Source organism: Sylvia atricapilla, chromosome 9 (genome assembly GCF_009819655.1).
Source record: "Sylvia atricapilla isolate bSylAtr1 chromosome 9, bSylAtr1.pri, whole genome shotgun sequence".
Lineage (NCBI taxonomy): Eukaryota > Metazoa > Chordata > Aves > Passeriformes > Sylviidae > Sylvia > Sylvia atricapilla.
In genome coordinates, this window is record NC_089148.1 from 5,786,614 (window position 1) to 5,801,614 (window position 15,001).

A 15,001-nucleotide genomic window follows, 5' to 3' on the forward strand; every position below is an offset into this window, starting at 1 on the left:
GTCATTTGTTTTGCTTGCACATGCCCATATACTCCACTTGGATCTGGTATAACACCACCTTGGAAAGCTATCATGGCATTCATGTACATTCAAGACAATGGGAAGCAGGAGATAGGAAGAAAAGATAGATAATCTTTATTTTCCATAAATATGAGACTTTGGAATTGCCACACTCTCTCACAAGACTCAGAAAAAGATACTCCATTTGGTTATAAGCAATCCCAGTTAAAAAAACACCCCAAATTCTTTCAAAAATTCATTTTTGGCCACAAGCAACCCCAGAACAGCCCTGTACTCATTGAAATCACAAGCATTAACCCACAGCCATACCTGCACCTTCTCCCTCTCAGCGTTGAGGCTGTCCTGCAGCTCCTGGAGCTCCCTCTCCAGGTGCTCCACTCTCTGGCGGTACCGCAGGCTCTCCACCTGCGCCACCTCGAACCTCGTCTCCGCGATCTCCTTCTCCCGACGGATAAACCTGCAGGGAGGAGTTAACACCCATCACACCAGGAAAGTGTCCTCATGTGCTATGCCCACCTGCCACCAGCAAAAATGCACTTCGATTTTTAACACTAGCCTTCAAGTGTAAGTAATACAGAACTACTGAAGTTCAAATCTAATTTATAACCCCCAGGAGAAGGAATCCAGAGCTAAGGTTACCGAAGAATTTCCAAGATTTGTTCCTGGGATTTGCCTTCCTCACTAAGAGAAACATTTGCTGCAGTTGGGATGGCTTCTTTCATGGAAGTCACCATCTTATTGCTCATGCTCTCCAGCTGCTCATGTAATAATCGATTTTGTTTTTCTAGATCCTCACAGCGGGATGCAAGTTTTGAAGCTTCATCCTGCAACAAAATCATTCACTGACTGTCATTTCTGTGGCTGAATTTCTGATAACTGAAAAAACCCACTGAAACAACAAAGCCCATCACACCTTGATCATTCTCTCTCTCTCTTCCCAGGAGGCTTTGGATTCCAAGAGCTCGGACTCTGCTTTCTGAGCAGCCTCCTCCAGCTGCTGCCTCACTGCTGCGTTCTTGGCGACTTGCTCTTTGATGGCCTGCAGGGCCTCCACATCAGCAGCATGAAGCATCAATTCCCGCTCATATTTGTTCTGAGCTTCAGAAGCCATCATTGCCTGCACAAAACCAGAATAAATTAACTCTGCTACCCTTATTTTGTATGTTTGATGTGATCAAAGAGATGAAACCAAGTGACCACAAAGCAGAAAGAAAAGCACTGCCCAAAACCTCTGCTATTCTCAAGCACAGGAAACACAGAAATACCCATCTACTACGTTTGGGGTTGGATTAAATAGCTATAAGTTTTTCAACATCCTTGACACCAATTAGTGCTGCTGAAATCCGCATCTGCAGAAAAGTAAACTCCCTTTAAAAAACAGCTGGTAACAAGACAATCCTCTCAGCTGCTGCTAAATATCACACTGCCCCAGAGTCGTAAAAGATGACAATTATCTTTTGAGTTAGAAAAATACTTTCCCCATTGTCTTGTTGGGAGCATTTTCAGCTCCCTCCTTAGGGCATGGAGGCAGCAATTCATTAAAACCAGTTCATTACATTCCCAAACGAATCTTTTTACATAATGAAACAGACCTTAGAAAGAGAAATCTATTGCATTCAATAAACAGCTGCTCCCAAAACAGAGAATGTGCTCTCCCAGCACTTTCTCCTGCCTCCAGCAGTCCCTGAGTATCAAGTTTAGTTCTGAGTTTAACTGAAAGCTAAGAGAAATTTTGCTGACCCTGGCTAACATAGGCAAACACCACAAACATACTTGCTCCTGGCAGTCCCTCCTGGCCTGTTGCTCATTATTCAGAGCTGTGCTGGCTCTCTGAAGAGCTTCCTGAACTTCTGACTGCACAGCTGACAGACTCTTCTTCAGTTCTGAAAGCTGCAGTGACAGGGGAACAACAAAAACAAAGTAAGAACAAACCGAGGACTAAGTTGCCAAGTATTTTCAGAGTACTGAATACAGTCATTCATAATGGTGATTATTTTGTTACTTATAGATTAAAATTAGTGTTAAAAGAGACAAATATTTTCTATATTTTCACTTATATACAGAGCTCTTTCCCAGTAAAAATATAATCCTTTACTTTCAGAGCTGGGCCTGCAGTAATTCTAGTTACAGTCATTCTGTTTCCTACTGAAACCTCTCACAAAGACCCACTTACATTTTCCTGCTCAAAGTTCAGGCAGAGAGTGACAGCTTCAAAGACACAATCACTCCACTGAAGTGACACTGTCAATGTACTGCTCATGTTTGGAAACCCCTCACCAATTCAGGTACCCTGTGTACTCTCCAGAAGATCTGGTTCAGCACTGCTACACCATGAGACCCAAGTGAAGCTGAGGGAGCTTTGTGAAGCCCATCCCTGGGGACTCTCAGGGGGTCACTGCATACCTGTTGTTCCATGTTCTCCACAGCTTTACGCTTCTCCTCTTGCAGTTCTTGTTTCTCTTTTTCTGACTCCATCAACTTCTTTTCCAGATGTGCCTGGTACTCTGAAGACTCCTTCAGACGAGCTTCAACTGTTGTACGAACTTCCTCTGTCACCTTCATTAAAATCCATCATGAGATCCATTTTTTTATCCAGTTAAATACATTATTCTGATACAAAACTGGAATTTTATTAACAATTTAAAGCCAGAATAGGTAATCTCAGCATATAATTTAGAACAATACTAAAAATGTGGAAAATCACAAGCAGCAATGGATTTTTGCTCTAAAATACAATTAAAGCAAATAAAAATAAGTAATTAACTACTTACTTGTTTTTCCTTATTGAGGGATTCCTCCAGACTAAGAACCATGGCCCTGTACTGCTCCACATTACTGGAACTAGTCTTGAGCCTCTCTCTCAGGTCATTGACTTGTTCCTCAGCTTGTCTCAGCCGACTTACAAGATCATCCACATCTTCACTTGTACTAGGCTGACCTGCAGTATTAGAACACATTAATTAACTGAGGTTTAATTTACTTTTAAACCCACAGTTCTCTTGAAAACACAAGTAATTTTAGGGTAACATGATAAAAACAATTACTTTCCCAAAGTTTTCCTAAACAAAACTGTAAGCCCTCACCAAAATAAGGGCTTACAATAAACATTGTCGACTGTTTAAAACTATATACATTGAAGCTCTTTCAAATAAAAATAAAAGGAATCCTTTAAGAAGTTTTGCATTATTTTTCCCCCTTTGTCAAAGGCTGCTTGGATGTGAATTTTACATTAACAAATCATACTGGTTATAATCTGTCTGAATACGTGATTGCAGTAGCAAAGTGGTTTATTGTTTACTGTACTGTTGTCCCAATTCTAATTATGATGGACTGTGACTTTTACCATTCAGCAGATGGCAATGCTTAGCATAAAGAGAAATTAACAGTAGAGGAAGATTTTACCTTTCCCTGGAGGCCTTTGTGAGGACTGGGATGTGAGCTGAGCCTCAGTGTTGTTCAGCTGCTGTTTCAGCATGGTGCTCTCCTTCTGGGCGTTCTTCAGGAGCTCCTTTGTGCTCATGTGACGGCTGGTCTCCGTCTCCAGCTGCCTCTTCAGGTCCAGGATATGAACCTGCGAGGACAGGGCTCTTCAGTTTGCAATTACTCCCAAAGGGCATAGAGGCCAAGTGTGGATCTATATGTCAGGTATGGGGAAGAACACGCTACACCCTGACAGACCCACCTGGGGCTTTATTTTCCTCCAAACAAGTGCAGCACATTTACACCCACCTCTTGATTCTTGGTAAGGGAATGTCTTTGTTCCACCTCACTTTCCAGTTTCTTCTTCAGCTGAGATATCTCACGCTCCAGCTTTTCTATCTGATTATTGAGTCTCTGCTTTGTTTCTGTCTCAGATCTCTCGAGTATTCCCTGAGAAAAGAGCACAATGCACTATGTTTACAACATGCCTCAGTAATATTCTTCTGAATTACTGCAGCACTTCATACAAAGTTGCCACTTCTCCCACCCCAAGAATAATTAAATAATAGGTAGATACAGAAAATGATGATAAGAAGCACTTAAAATATTTGACTGAGCTTTAAAAGGTTTTATTAATAATGTCATAACAATAAATATTATTAGAAGAAAATCTATTATCCATGCAGTCTAATGCCATGGACTAAAAAAATCCAAAAGATCTACTAGAGAAACAGAATTCAGTCTCATGATAAAACGTGCTTCCTCCTTAAACACATTCTAAGCATCAATATACATTACAATAAATTATACAAATGTATAAAAGTAAAAATTACAGCAAAATCAACTATCACTGCAGGCACTGTTAAATTTTGCTATTATAAAAATTACCATTACAAATCTTTTCTTTTCACTTTGGTTCATGTGTTTCGTTTCCATTAGTCTGTGAAAATCCTCCTCATCAACTCAGAATTCTCAGGACTTTGCCCAGGTAAATAACAGAGTATCATAATATAGGACAGGAATCTCAACCTTGCTGAAGTAAATTGCTAAAGTATTTTATATTGTGTTGATTTGTAACCACATAAAAATCCATGTCAAGACCCAATCCCATGAGTCTTTTATTTAATTTTCTGGTATTTATTGAAAAGCCTGACAGACAGACCCAACCTGGGCATAAGAACAGCAGCACATACCTGTATTGTTCTCAAATTGGTGAGCAGCAAGTTCTGTCCTCTTTGTTCAACCAGCAGAGAGTCACGTTGCTGAGTCAGGCGCACATCTGACATCTTCAGGATATCCTTCTCTTTTTTCAAGTTCTCTGCTCTTACCTTGAAGACAGCAAATAATAAAAACTTCGTTGTCAATCCCAAATCCATCCACTAAATTTAGTATTATTTTTAAATCCATGTGAATGAAGCCAAAATAGTAAGAACAGAACTACTGGACATTCTGCTTTCCCTGCACTCTGAAACACCTTGGAATGTTCTTACATCTCCAGTCTTCACTTGGGACATTTCAGGACAATTGTAAAGAAAACTCTTGTGCTACCTTGGAATATCCCACAGTGCCAGACACTGTTACTGACCTCTGCCACTGCCAGCTTTTCATTAGCTCCCCTCAGGTCCTGAGTCATGGTGTTAATGATCTGCTCCTGCTTCTGAGTGGTGGCTGTGAGCTTCTGGGTTCTCTCGTGCAGGGAGGTGATTTCCCGGCGATAGCCTTCCACGTTATCCTGCAGCATCTCGTACCTTCCAGGGAACACAGCAAAGCAAGTCTGCCACATTGCACTGCCCAGCTCAACAGGGTGTGCATACAGCTGTGTGTTTTGTGGTTTTATGCTTCAATTTGCACGTGTGTGCCTCACTCAACTACAGTTTCTGCTCCTGATCCCACCTGCACTATTTCCTTTATGTTCTTACATAGAATAGACAGTGTCAACATTTAAGTGAGCAAAGCGTATCAAGCAGCCAGAGAACATGTAAGGCAATGATATTATGTAGCTGAATTACCGTTTGGAGGCAAATTCCAGCTGTGTGGATATCTTGGCATTTTGTGACCTCAAGTCTGTGACCTGCTCCTGAAGCTTTTCATTCTGTTCATTCAGAAGCTTGTCATTCTCTGCCTTTTCTTTTTTATAGTTCTCAAAAACTTCCTGCAACTGCAGCAAAGAACAGACATAAAAGTGCTGACCAAAACCAAGCAAAAAGAAATAGGGACAGCTTTGTGCAGTGTCTACTGAAAAATATACCTGCTTAAGAGCAGCCTTGGCCTCCACAGTTTCCACAGACTCATTCATGGACACTGGAGCAGGAGTTGCCATGGACTGAGGTAAATTCGGGCGCTTTGGAGTAGATGTAAGACAGATCTCCTCTGGTAACATACCTGAAGCTACAGGAAGGTAAAGGGGGTTTAAAGCAACATTTCTGCTTGCCACAGCAGATCACACAGCCCCTGCAGCCTGGGTACCTTGCAGAGGAATGATGGCCCCCGTGGTCTGGGTGAGCAGGATGCGGAACATGTCCCGCTGGCGGATGATGGACTCCACGAGCTGCAGCTGGTGCTGCCGTGACTCCCGCAGCTGCTGTAGCTCATTGACAGCCTCATCCAGCTGGCTCTGGAGCTCAGAGATCCTGGAACAACAACAGCTGCCTTAACATCACAGACAGGCACATCCAGGTGTTCTGGGCCCCTTTCTTCTGCAAGGACACTAAGGGGCTGGAGTGTGTCCAGGGAAGGGAACAGAGCTGGGAAAGAGGCTGGAGCACCAGGAGAGGCTGAGGGAGCTGGGAAAGGGGCTCAGCCTGGAGAAAAGGAGGCTCAGGGGGGACCTTGTGGCTCTGCACAACTCCCTGACAGGAGGGGACAGCCGGGGGGGTTGGGCTCTGGTCCCATGAAACAAGCGACAGGACAAGAGGAAACAGCCTCAAGCTGTGCCAGGGGAGGTTCCATTTGGACATCAAGAAGAATTTTTTCACAGAAGGGGTTGTGAAGCATTGGAAGAAGCTGCCCAGGGAGGTGCTGGAATCCCCATCCCTAGAGGAGTCCAAGGAAGGCCTGGATGTGGCACTCAGTGCTCTGGACTGGTGACATCTGGGGCACAGCTTGGACTCAATCCTGGACATCCTTCCCAAACCTAATGATTCTGTGAACCTATGACAGAATCCTGCAAAGTTTTAGGAGACAGGCATTTTGCACTGTCATTTGCAGGTGAAAAAGAAAGCAGGCCTCATTCCTGAATAGCAGAACTCTGTTCATGTAAATAGCTTCAAAAATGTCAGTACCATGAGCAGAGAGTCAGGCTACGAACCTTTCACACAGAATTCACACCTGTGGCCTTCACAATAGTAATTCAGATAGGGACACATGCAGCTTTTTTTTCAGCTAACAGGAATAGAAGCTTATCTTTTTGAAAAACAGCTCTGTTGTGTGAAATCAGTCACTATAAGACTGACATTTTTACTTCAGGTTTTGATGACAGCACCTATTATAAAATATAAAGCTATAAAGCCATTTCAACAGAAACCTGAAGGTCCTGTAGCTTAATAAGAACTTGCTTTTATGAGCTACATTACATAGCTGCTGCACACAATTACTAACAGTCAGAAGCAAAAACCTGAAAAATGCTGGAATAAATCCATGTTACTATTTAGCACAAAGTTAATGAAAAGGAAGAGGTGACCTACTTAGATGATGTTGTTTCTTGCTCCTCTTTTTCTTTTGCCTCCCCCAGCTCCCGAAGAGCCACCAGGAGACGCTGATTCTGCTGCTGAAGCTCTTGGATATTTCTGTAGGAGACCAGGTGTTGAGTGATCACTTCAGAAGAGCTGCTGATGTCAGCAGAGCTCACTGCTTCATCACGGATCACATGGTTCCCTCTGGCTTCCTCCAGTTCCATTAACAGCACACAGATCTGAAAGAGAACAGTCCTCCTGTAGGGCCTGCATAGACTCTAAAGTTTGCTCTGAAAAAAACATATTACAAATAAAGGACATGGAAACAAGGGAGTTTTCCCTACAATGTGCAAACAATTATAATCAATAAATCCTTGTAAGATAATTATATGACAGAAAAAATAGCTTGATTAAAGGTAACACCAGAACTATATAAACTGTTCAGTTCGGTGAGTAGATCACAGGACAGCCCAGTCTAACATAAAAATTATATAGATGAGAAATTATATGATATGATGATACAGATGAGTTTTAAGTCAAATGCTTAACAATATTATCCTAAAGCAGCACCATTATCTATCCAGCTGGACTTATTCCAGTTTTGAAAGCAGAAGTACCATGCTATCCTGAGGAGAAACTTTAATGTCACCAAGGTACTTAGGACAGCCATGATTGTGGCATGAACTTCCAAGTAAACATCTGAAATGCAGCAGTACATGAATACACCAACTGCAAACAGCACATTTAACCACAGCAACATTTCTTCTACCTGCTGAGAGAGATCCTTCACTCGCACTTCCAGCCTCTGGCTCTCCCTCTCAAAGAAGGAGGCGTGTTTGTTGGCTTGGTCGGCACTGTCCTGCAGGCGATGGATCTCCTGCAAACACCAACAGGAGCAAACATCACACCTCAGCTGGACACATTCCTTTCCAGAGAGACAACAGCATGTGCACACACGCCTGGGAACCAAACCTCTCCTTAAAGTTACACTCCCAAGGTTAAACTCCAGATCAAAATGGAATCAAAAGCCACGTTCTTTTGTAATGTATTGGTAGATGCGTTAAAACCAGTGGGAAGGGAGTGCTGAAGTCCAATTTTATGCCAAATAAACACTAAACTTTTTTAGTGAACCTACTTTCTCAGAAAATCAGAGACTGTAAATCACCACTATAAAAAAATGCAAAATACGTTGACTCTGTAAAATACTTTCTACAGTTCCAGAAATTGCAAGCCAGAAAGTCCAACACATCTTTTCTCCATAAGAAATGTTGACTGAAAGATCCATTTCATTCACTTACAACAATGATTAGTGTTAAAGATTTGAAAATTAATTTGTTTTCCAAAATTATACATGCTCTTTAATTTTACACTGACCTTCATAGCTTGTTCAAGCTTTGCAGACAGACTCGCAACAGCTTTTTGGGAACGTTCAAATTCTTCACGCTGACGTTTTAAGATTGGAGCTTTGGCTTCTACTTCCTGAACTATTTCATCCAAATATTTATTGATTCTCTTATTCTCCAGCTTCTCCATATGTAACTGATCCTGAGTTTCTACATAGGCATTGTACAGCTGCAACAAAAAGGTTTTGGTTTGTTTTGGATAGGTCTGTACAGATCTCTTTAAAAATACGCACTGGTAATGATACAATTCATACCTTAAGGCACTGCAATTTAATACAACTGAACTAGTTAATTCAGAAAAACAAGTTGGACTTTTAAAATAAGGTTCTAGGACTCAGATCACAGCAAAGAAGTTACACATAATAATTCTAAAATGTCCAACTTTATAGTGCAACTTTCTGCAGTAACATAATTCTACATAAAAGGCATAAGTTTAAAGCAAATTTAAGACAACAAAAAAATCAAAAACAGTAACACAACATAAAGGAATTTAATGGCTGGACAAAACAATCAGTAACAAACAATGACAACACAAATTGCATAAAGAGAAGTGTAAACCCCCTAGAACCTCTATGACCTATGGTAATTTTTTTGCAAGTATAGGCCAAAAGCACATTATGTAACAAGGAAAAAAACCCACAAAAAACCACCCAAAACAAAACAAAAAAACCCCCCACAAAACAACAACCCAAGGCTGCTCCTGCCAAAAACGCATATAGAAATTATGTTTATATTGACAAAGCCCACCTATTTCTGATTTTGACCTGCTAAAGAAAAACTGTAAGGCATGTTGAAAAAAATCCCAGTAACTTAGCAAGAGAAGTCTGCCTCAAGTAAGATTTCCTTGCCTTCATCAGGCATGACCCCAAACCCAAAGACTGTTTCAAACCTGAACCATTCTCAGAGTGCCACTGATGGCATCCAAGGGCTCTGCTGCTGGAGAGGTTGTGCTCACTCACCTCAGTTAACTTCATGCCAGGCTTGACCACTTTGGCCACTGCTGCAGCAGTGGGAGACATGGCTGCCAGCTCCTCCTCGGACAGGATGGCTCCTGGAGACACAAGCCCCCACAATTACCATCCAAAAGCTGCAATAATCCCCACCAGAAATACTCTTGAATATTATATCTGACTGGCTTTATTTGAATTGCTGAAAAGCTGTTGCTACTAGGACTCTTAAAATTGAAATAATTTCAGAACATGAGCAGTTGAAATAGCTGGAGCAAGGCTTAACCTCAGGCTTTTTATCACACTGTCAGAGGTTTGGAATAGCAGAGCACTGGTTTATTTTCATTAAATTAACACAGGGATAGAGCAAATGTACCCCATGCCTCTGTTCCTTCCTGCCCCCTATCCTTTAGAAACAAAGGATATGTAGCAAACAACAAAAAAGAGCTAAAACAGTGAATACTGAGCAAGTTTTAATGTTAAACAGAAATGTAGGGGAAGAGGTTTGTTTACTGCTGCCTTTTATTAAAGAGGAAAATAAGACTAGTTTATCATCTCCACTTCCCTCTCCAGAAAACCACTAAAATCACCTTGATTCAGCCTTAAAGAAAATCTTCCTCTCCATTTTCTTTGAAAAGAGAACAGATTAACAAAAGAACTTCAAAAAACCATGACAGAAATGCACTTTCTACTGAGGGAAACATATTTATATACATACATAAGCATATAAATATATATCTGAAAAAGCTTCTGAAGTGAATTACTAGAAATCACCAAAGATGACATCAGATTAATGGAGCTGGTTCTTACAGAAATTCAGCACAATAACCTCCCAAGATCACAAAAGCCCAAGAGTTTCTGTATTTCAGGTGCCAGCTCATCCCACCTTTGCGCTTTGTAGCTGACAGTAAATCGTTGGCATTCTCCAGCTCCTTCTCCAGCTTACTGATCTTCTCTCTCAGCTCCTTTTCCATGGCAGCTTTTGACTCCTCCACCTCAGCCAAATGCTCCTGGGCTGCTTTATTAGCTAAATTTAAATCAGACAAGCAGGTTTTGTGTTGGGATCGAGAATTTACTTGGGTACCTTAAATTTCACTTTATATGATCTGCAGAAGTACATGCTAATAAGAAAACTCAGCAGTGTGAGAAAAGCTGAACCACTGCCTATCTCCTTTGCTTAAAAAAGGGCAAAAATATGAACTGTCCTTTGCAGTGAAAAGGAACCTAAACTAAAAAGCTAAAATGAAGACATAGCTTGCAAAATTAGACCTTCTCATCAAAATCCAGAGTAAAATACCAGATGTACTTGAAAACAGTCCCCCAACCATCAATAAATTCAACTAGTCAGGTACAGTTTTTCTTACAAAGGGACAGATATCTCCATCACTCCAAAAGCCCAATGAAATTCCTTTCAGGAACACAAAACCCCATTTTTCAGAGCATCAAGGTACTCCAAGAAGCCCACCTGCTCTCCTCCCTTAGCCAGCTTACCTTCACCTGCTTCCTTCAGGAGCTTGTGCAGCTCTTCCACTGCTCCTGTCAGCTCATTGCTCTTTGCCTCTGAGTCATCAGCAGCGCTCTGAAGAAAGCATTTTAGCTCACCTTTAGTACACAGCAACAGCAGCCCCATGTTTACAGGAAAGCTTCAACTGACCACAAATTGTGAACACAGTTTTCTGTGTAAAATGCTGAAACATTCACCTAAGCTGGTCAACCCTTTCCATGTGGATTGTCTCCCTTTGATGCAAACTGAGAGTAAGAAGCACCAGATACTGGTTTGATGTGATAATTCTCAATACAATGTACGGCGTTTAGCTGTTTACAGCTGCTGTTGGCTCTTTCTTTTTTCTGACTAAAGAGAACTGGGATTTTTCAATACTTATTTCAAACAGTGTGAAAAATACAGGATTTTTAGAGACCCATATTAAACAACAGCTTATGTTTCTTTGCTTCCTGCTTGAGATTTCCCAAGTGGAAAGCTGTACAATGTTTATTTGAGTATCTGTGCAAGAAAGCTCACAAAGCAGAGCTTTGTGCTAACCTGGGCACTAAAATGTGCCAACCAAAGAGCGAGCAGTTGTACATTTCAGCTGACTTAGTCAGAAGATTACAGGGTATTTTTACTCTCTGAGCAAACAGAACAAATGTTACTTGTTCAGATGGTGTGTCTTTGACACAGTACAGCTGGGTCCCAACCAAGTCACCAACACCTGCAGTGTTCAGAAATGAACTTCTAACTCAGAAAAATCTCTTCCACAGTCATACTTTCCACATAAACTTTTACCTTCCACTAGATCCTAAGACATAACCACACTTTTACAACACGAAGCCTCAAAATAGTTGGCATAAAATTACTATTTCAACCCCAGCTTTGCTTATTCTCCAAGATAATTCAAACAATGTAAGAGTCTAAATGCTGAATAACACAGCAGCAAAGAAAACAATTTTTTGCATGTTTCATAAAGTCCTGCAATGGAAGTTAGCCCTTCCACATCCAAATTTTGTGGGGAAAAACCTCCAAATTGGCCTGCATTCCATAACATTCAGCTCCCACTACAGTTATAATGGAATTAACAAACTCACCTTATACAAGTTGGATAATTTTATGTGGGCATTCAGTTCATTGTGGAATCTCTCTTCCATGCTTGCCTGCTGCTCTTTTGCCTGGCAAATGAAAGAAGAGACATGGTAAGAGAGCATTCTATTTCTATTTCACTCGTTTTACTGTTTGATTTGCAACTGTGATGCTGTTTGATATATTTCAAGCTGTCTCACCTCCTTCAGTTTATTCAAAAGTTCTTCGACATGCTTCTGGAGGTTTTCATTTGACTGTTTCAAGCTGTTCACCTGTTCCTCCATTCTGGAAACCTATTCAGAGAAGAAATAAGAACTCTATATAAAATTTTTAGTTCCAAGTCCAGTTCATTTTGGAAATACTTGTCTCATTGTTTCTAACTTAAAAATAAAAACAAACCCACAAGTTGCTGAAAGAGCATAAAGGGTTACTCAAATACAGTCATTAAAGCATTGGCTTTATTTACTACAGTTAATCAAGTGGTATAATTTCTAAGAAATGACAGCTCATTAATTACATTACCTCCTCCTTTTTGTTCTCCAGACTGCATTTGAGCTCCAGGATTTCATTGCCTTTCTCCCTGGCAGTATGGAGCAGTTCATCTGTTTTGGCTTTCAGCTCAGCATTCAGCCATGTGTTCTGGTTCTGCAGCAGCTCTTTCTCTTGCTCCAGCCTTTTCTCCCGGTACTGAAAAGAGAATTGCACAGTGTGATGATTGCAGTGGTTCCACAGAAAATAAAGCAGCCAATTAAACTACTCAGATTAGAGGAGGAGAAGCAAAAATGTACTGTAATTTGGTAAATACAGGCAGTGGTCCTTGTTACAGTGGTATTAAGTTACAACGATCAAAAAACAAGAAATTCCTGCCATTTGAGTTAGTTTCTTCCAAGTTTACGTAAGTTAGAAACATGAACTAGATTAGTAGCCTTTTAGAGGAAATTAATTATGATATTGAGGTTTTTGTCCTTTCCTCCTCTCTTTACGGAGTTTATTTTGCCCACAGAGTAATGGTACAGGTTCACATCTAATTATTTTTCCTCCTTTCTACCTCCCTTCATGGACCTGGAGTCCTCCCAAGGAGGTCTGGACATGCTTACCCTGTCTGATACCTCCTGTCTTCTAGGAACACAGATCTCACTTCTAGCCACAGCAGCCCATTTTACAGTAAAAGATTTTGCTATAAATAACAGGTGCTTACTTGACCTACTTTCCAAGGAATCAAAGCAAAATGGTGATTACATCACACACAAACAATGCAGAACACACACTGTGCTTATAAAGCCCTACTGACCTTCATGGAAACATCTGATGTTTGAAGCTCATCCAACTTCAGCTGAAGTTTTGCCTTTTCTGTGTTTGCCTCTGTGAGCTTTTCATTTAAGCGTTTAACATCCTCTGGAGGAGGGAAATCAGTGTTACAAAAAGCTGTTGTGTAACAGCTTTAATTACTAAATTGTAAAGAATGACAACAGGCAAGATACTTTGTATGTAATTGTATGTTGGACACTAAGATACTGCATAAGGCACATTTTTAAACCGAGAAAAACAAGCGCCAAAGTGCTGTTTTTCTGCAATTACTGGGTTATTTCCTGGTATTTATTGACTGTGTTCCTGGCTGTACCATTTAAATGTTCAACTTCCTGAGATCTCCTTTCAGTTGTTCGGACCAAGTCTCTCTTCTCAGCTTCCAGTTCTTCCTTCTCTCGACTTAACTGGCTCTGAAAAATATTGCAGAAGGGCAACAGAGAAATGTGATCAGCTCTCTGGAACAGTTTAGAGCCACTACTTTCACTCAGAATCACACAGCAGCGAGCTAAACCTCACTGAATTACCCCAGCCAACTGAACACTGGGATAAGAGGCTTAGAGGGGGCAGTCAAATCACAATGGAGCTGCTCAAAACTGCATTTCAGTTTAATATTCTTGGAAAGACAGCTGTGATAGTCAAGAATTTACTGAAACAGCTTTATTTGGTTAAATAAAAGGGGTAACAGAGTAAACAAGGAATGAACACAAGCATCAAAATAAAAATCAAAACAAAGTCAGTAATTTTGGATCATTTACACTATCTCTGCCCTCAAGGTATCACAACCAAGCACCTCAGTCAGGCCCAGGTAAGCTCTTCTGGGGAAACAATGAGATCTATCTTCTCATTGTGGAAAAATCAATCTAATAAACTAGTTTTAGCTTCTGGCTTCAGAATTACTGTTCTGCTGGATCAGTCTGTTAAAACGACTCATCCTGCAACCCAGTGACTTTTGGGCATAACACAAGAAAAACTGTGCTAGAGTGTGGGAAAGGATGGTGGAAAATAGAACTCTTGTTTGTACCTTTGTCTGAATTTTGGGGGTTTGGTTTAAAGTCACTTGAACAGGTTTTTTAAAGTCACACAGCAGGTTTCAGCTGGAAAGGAACAATCCATCCAAACTGAAACAAAAGCACCTGCTCACCTGTGATTCAGTTTGCTAAAACACCACCTTTTACTATAAAAGAACTTCCAGTTTTCCTGCACACAGTCCCCATGGGCGTGTAAACACCTCCATGAACTCCCATTGGCACTGATCCTGACACACTCCACTGGGAACTGAGAGCATCCTGTGCTGCAAAGGGCCAGGGGACTGAGGGCATCCTGTGCTGCAAAGGGCCAGGGGACTGAGGGCATCCTGTGCTGCAAAGGGCCAGGGGACTGAGAGCATCCTGTGCTGCAAAGGGCCAGGGGACTGAGGGCACTCTGTGCTGCAAAGGGCCAGGGGACTGAGGGCATCCTGTGCTGCAAAGGGCCAGGGGACTGAGGGCACTCTGTGCTGCAAAGGGCCAGGGGACTGAGAGCACTCTGTGCTGCAAAGGGCCAGGGGACTGAGAGAATCCTGTGCTGCAAAGGGCCAGGGGACTGAGAGCACTCTGTGCTGCAAAGGGCCAGGGGACTGAGGGCATTCTGTGCTGCAAAGGGCCAGGGGACTGAGGG

The 15,001-nt window shown here is 41.5% G+C and overlaps 1 protein-coding gene across 4 annotated transcripts in view; it reads right to left on the reverse strand.

Moving 5' to 3' along the window:
• Nucleotides 1-15,001, reverse strand: part of TPR (translocated promoter region, nuclear basket protein) — a 34,466-nt gene that overhangs the window by 16,497 nt on the left and 2,968 nt on the right. For all 4 annotated transcript variants that reach the window (XM_066324686.1, XM_066324688.1, XM_066324687.1 and 1 more), the window contains exons 4-27: nucleotides 13,659-13,755; nucleotides 13,329-13,432; nucleotides 12,560-12,724; nucleotides 12,238-12,330; nucleotides 12,046-12,126; nucleotides 10,954-11,041; nucleotides 10,349-10,489; nucleotides 9,475-9,566; nucleotides 8,487-8,684; nucleotides 7,882-7,989; nucleotides 7,125-7,351; nucleotides 5,908-6,071; nucleotides 5,690-5,829; nucleotides 5,451-5,599; nucleotides 5,027-5,189; nucleotides 4,635-4,769; nucleotides 3,751-3,891; nucleotides 3,424-3,592; nucleotides 2,793-2,959; nucleotides 2,425-2,577; nucleotides 1,795-1,911; nucleotides 935-1,138; nucleotides 661-845; nucleotides 331-478 (exon numbers count right to left, since the gene is read on the reverse strand). In XM_066324686.1, coding sequence (XP_066180783.1) covers nucleotides 331-478; nucleotides 661-845; nucleotides 935-1,138; nucleotides 1,795-1,911; nucleotides 2,425-2,577; nucleotides 2,793-2,959; nucleotides 3,424-3,592; nucleotides 3,751-3,891; nucleotides 4,635-4,769; nucleotides 5,027-5,189; nucleotides 5,451-5,599; nucleotides 5,690-5,829; nucleotides 5,908-6,071; nucleotides 7,125-7,351; nucleotides 7,882-7,989; nucleotides 8,487-8,684; nucleotides 9,475-9,566; nucleotides 10,349-10,489; nucleotides 10,954-11,041; nucleotides 12,046-12,126; nucleotides 12,238-12,330; nucleotides 12,560-12,724; nucleotides 13,329-13,432; nucleotides 13,659-13,755 — 3,429 coding nt within the window. The remainder of the gene's footprint in view (nucleotides 1-330; nucleotides 479-660; nucleotides 846-934; nucleotides 1,139-1,794; nucleotides 1,912-2,424; nucleotides 2,578-2,792; nucleotides 2,960-3,423; nucleotides 3,593-3,750; nucleotides 3,892-4,634; nucleotides 4,770-5,026; nucleotides 5,190-5,450; nucleotides 5,600-5,689; nucleotides 5,830-5,907; nucleotides 6,072-7,124; nucleotides 7,352-7,881; nucleotides 7,990-8,486; nucleotides 8,685-9,474; nucleotides 9,567-10,348; nucleotides 10,490-10,953; nucleotides 11,042-12,045; nucleotides 12,127-12,237; nucleotides 12,331-12,559; nucleotides 12,725-13,328; nucleotides 13,433-13,658; nucleotides 13,756-15,001) is intronic.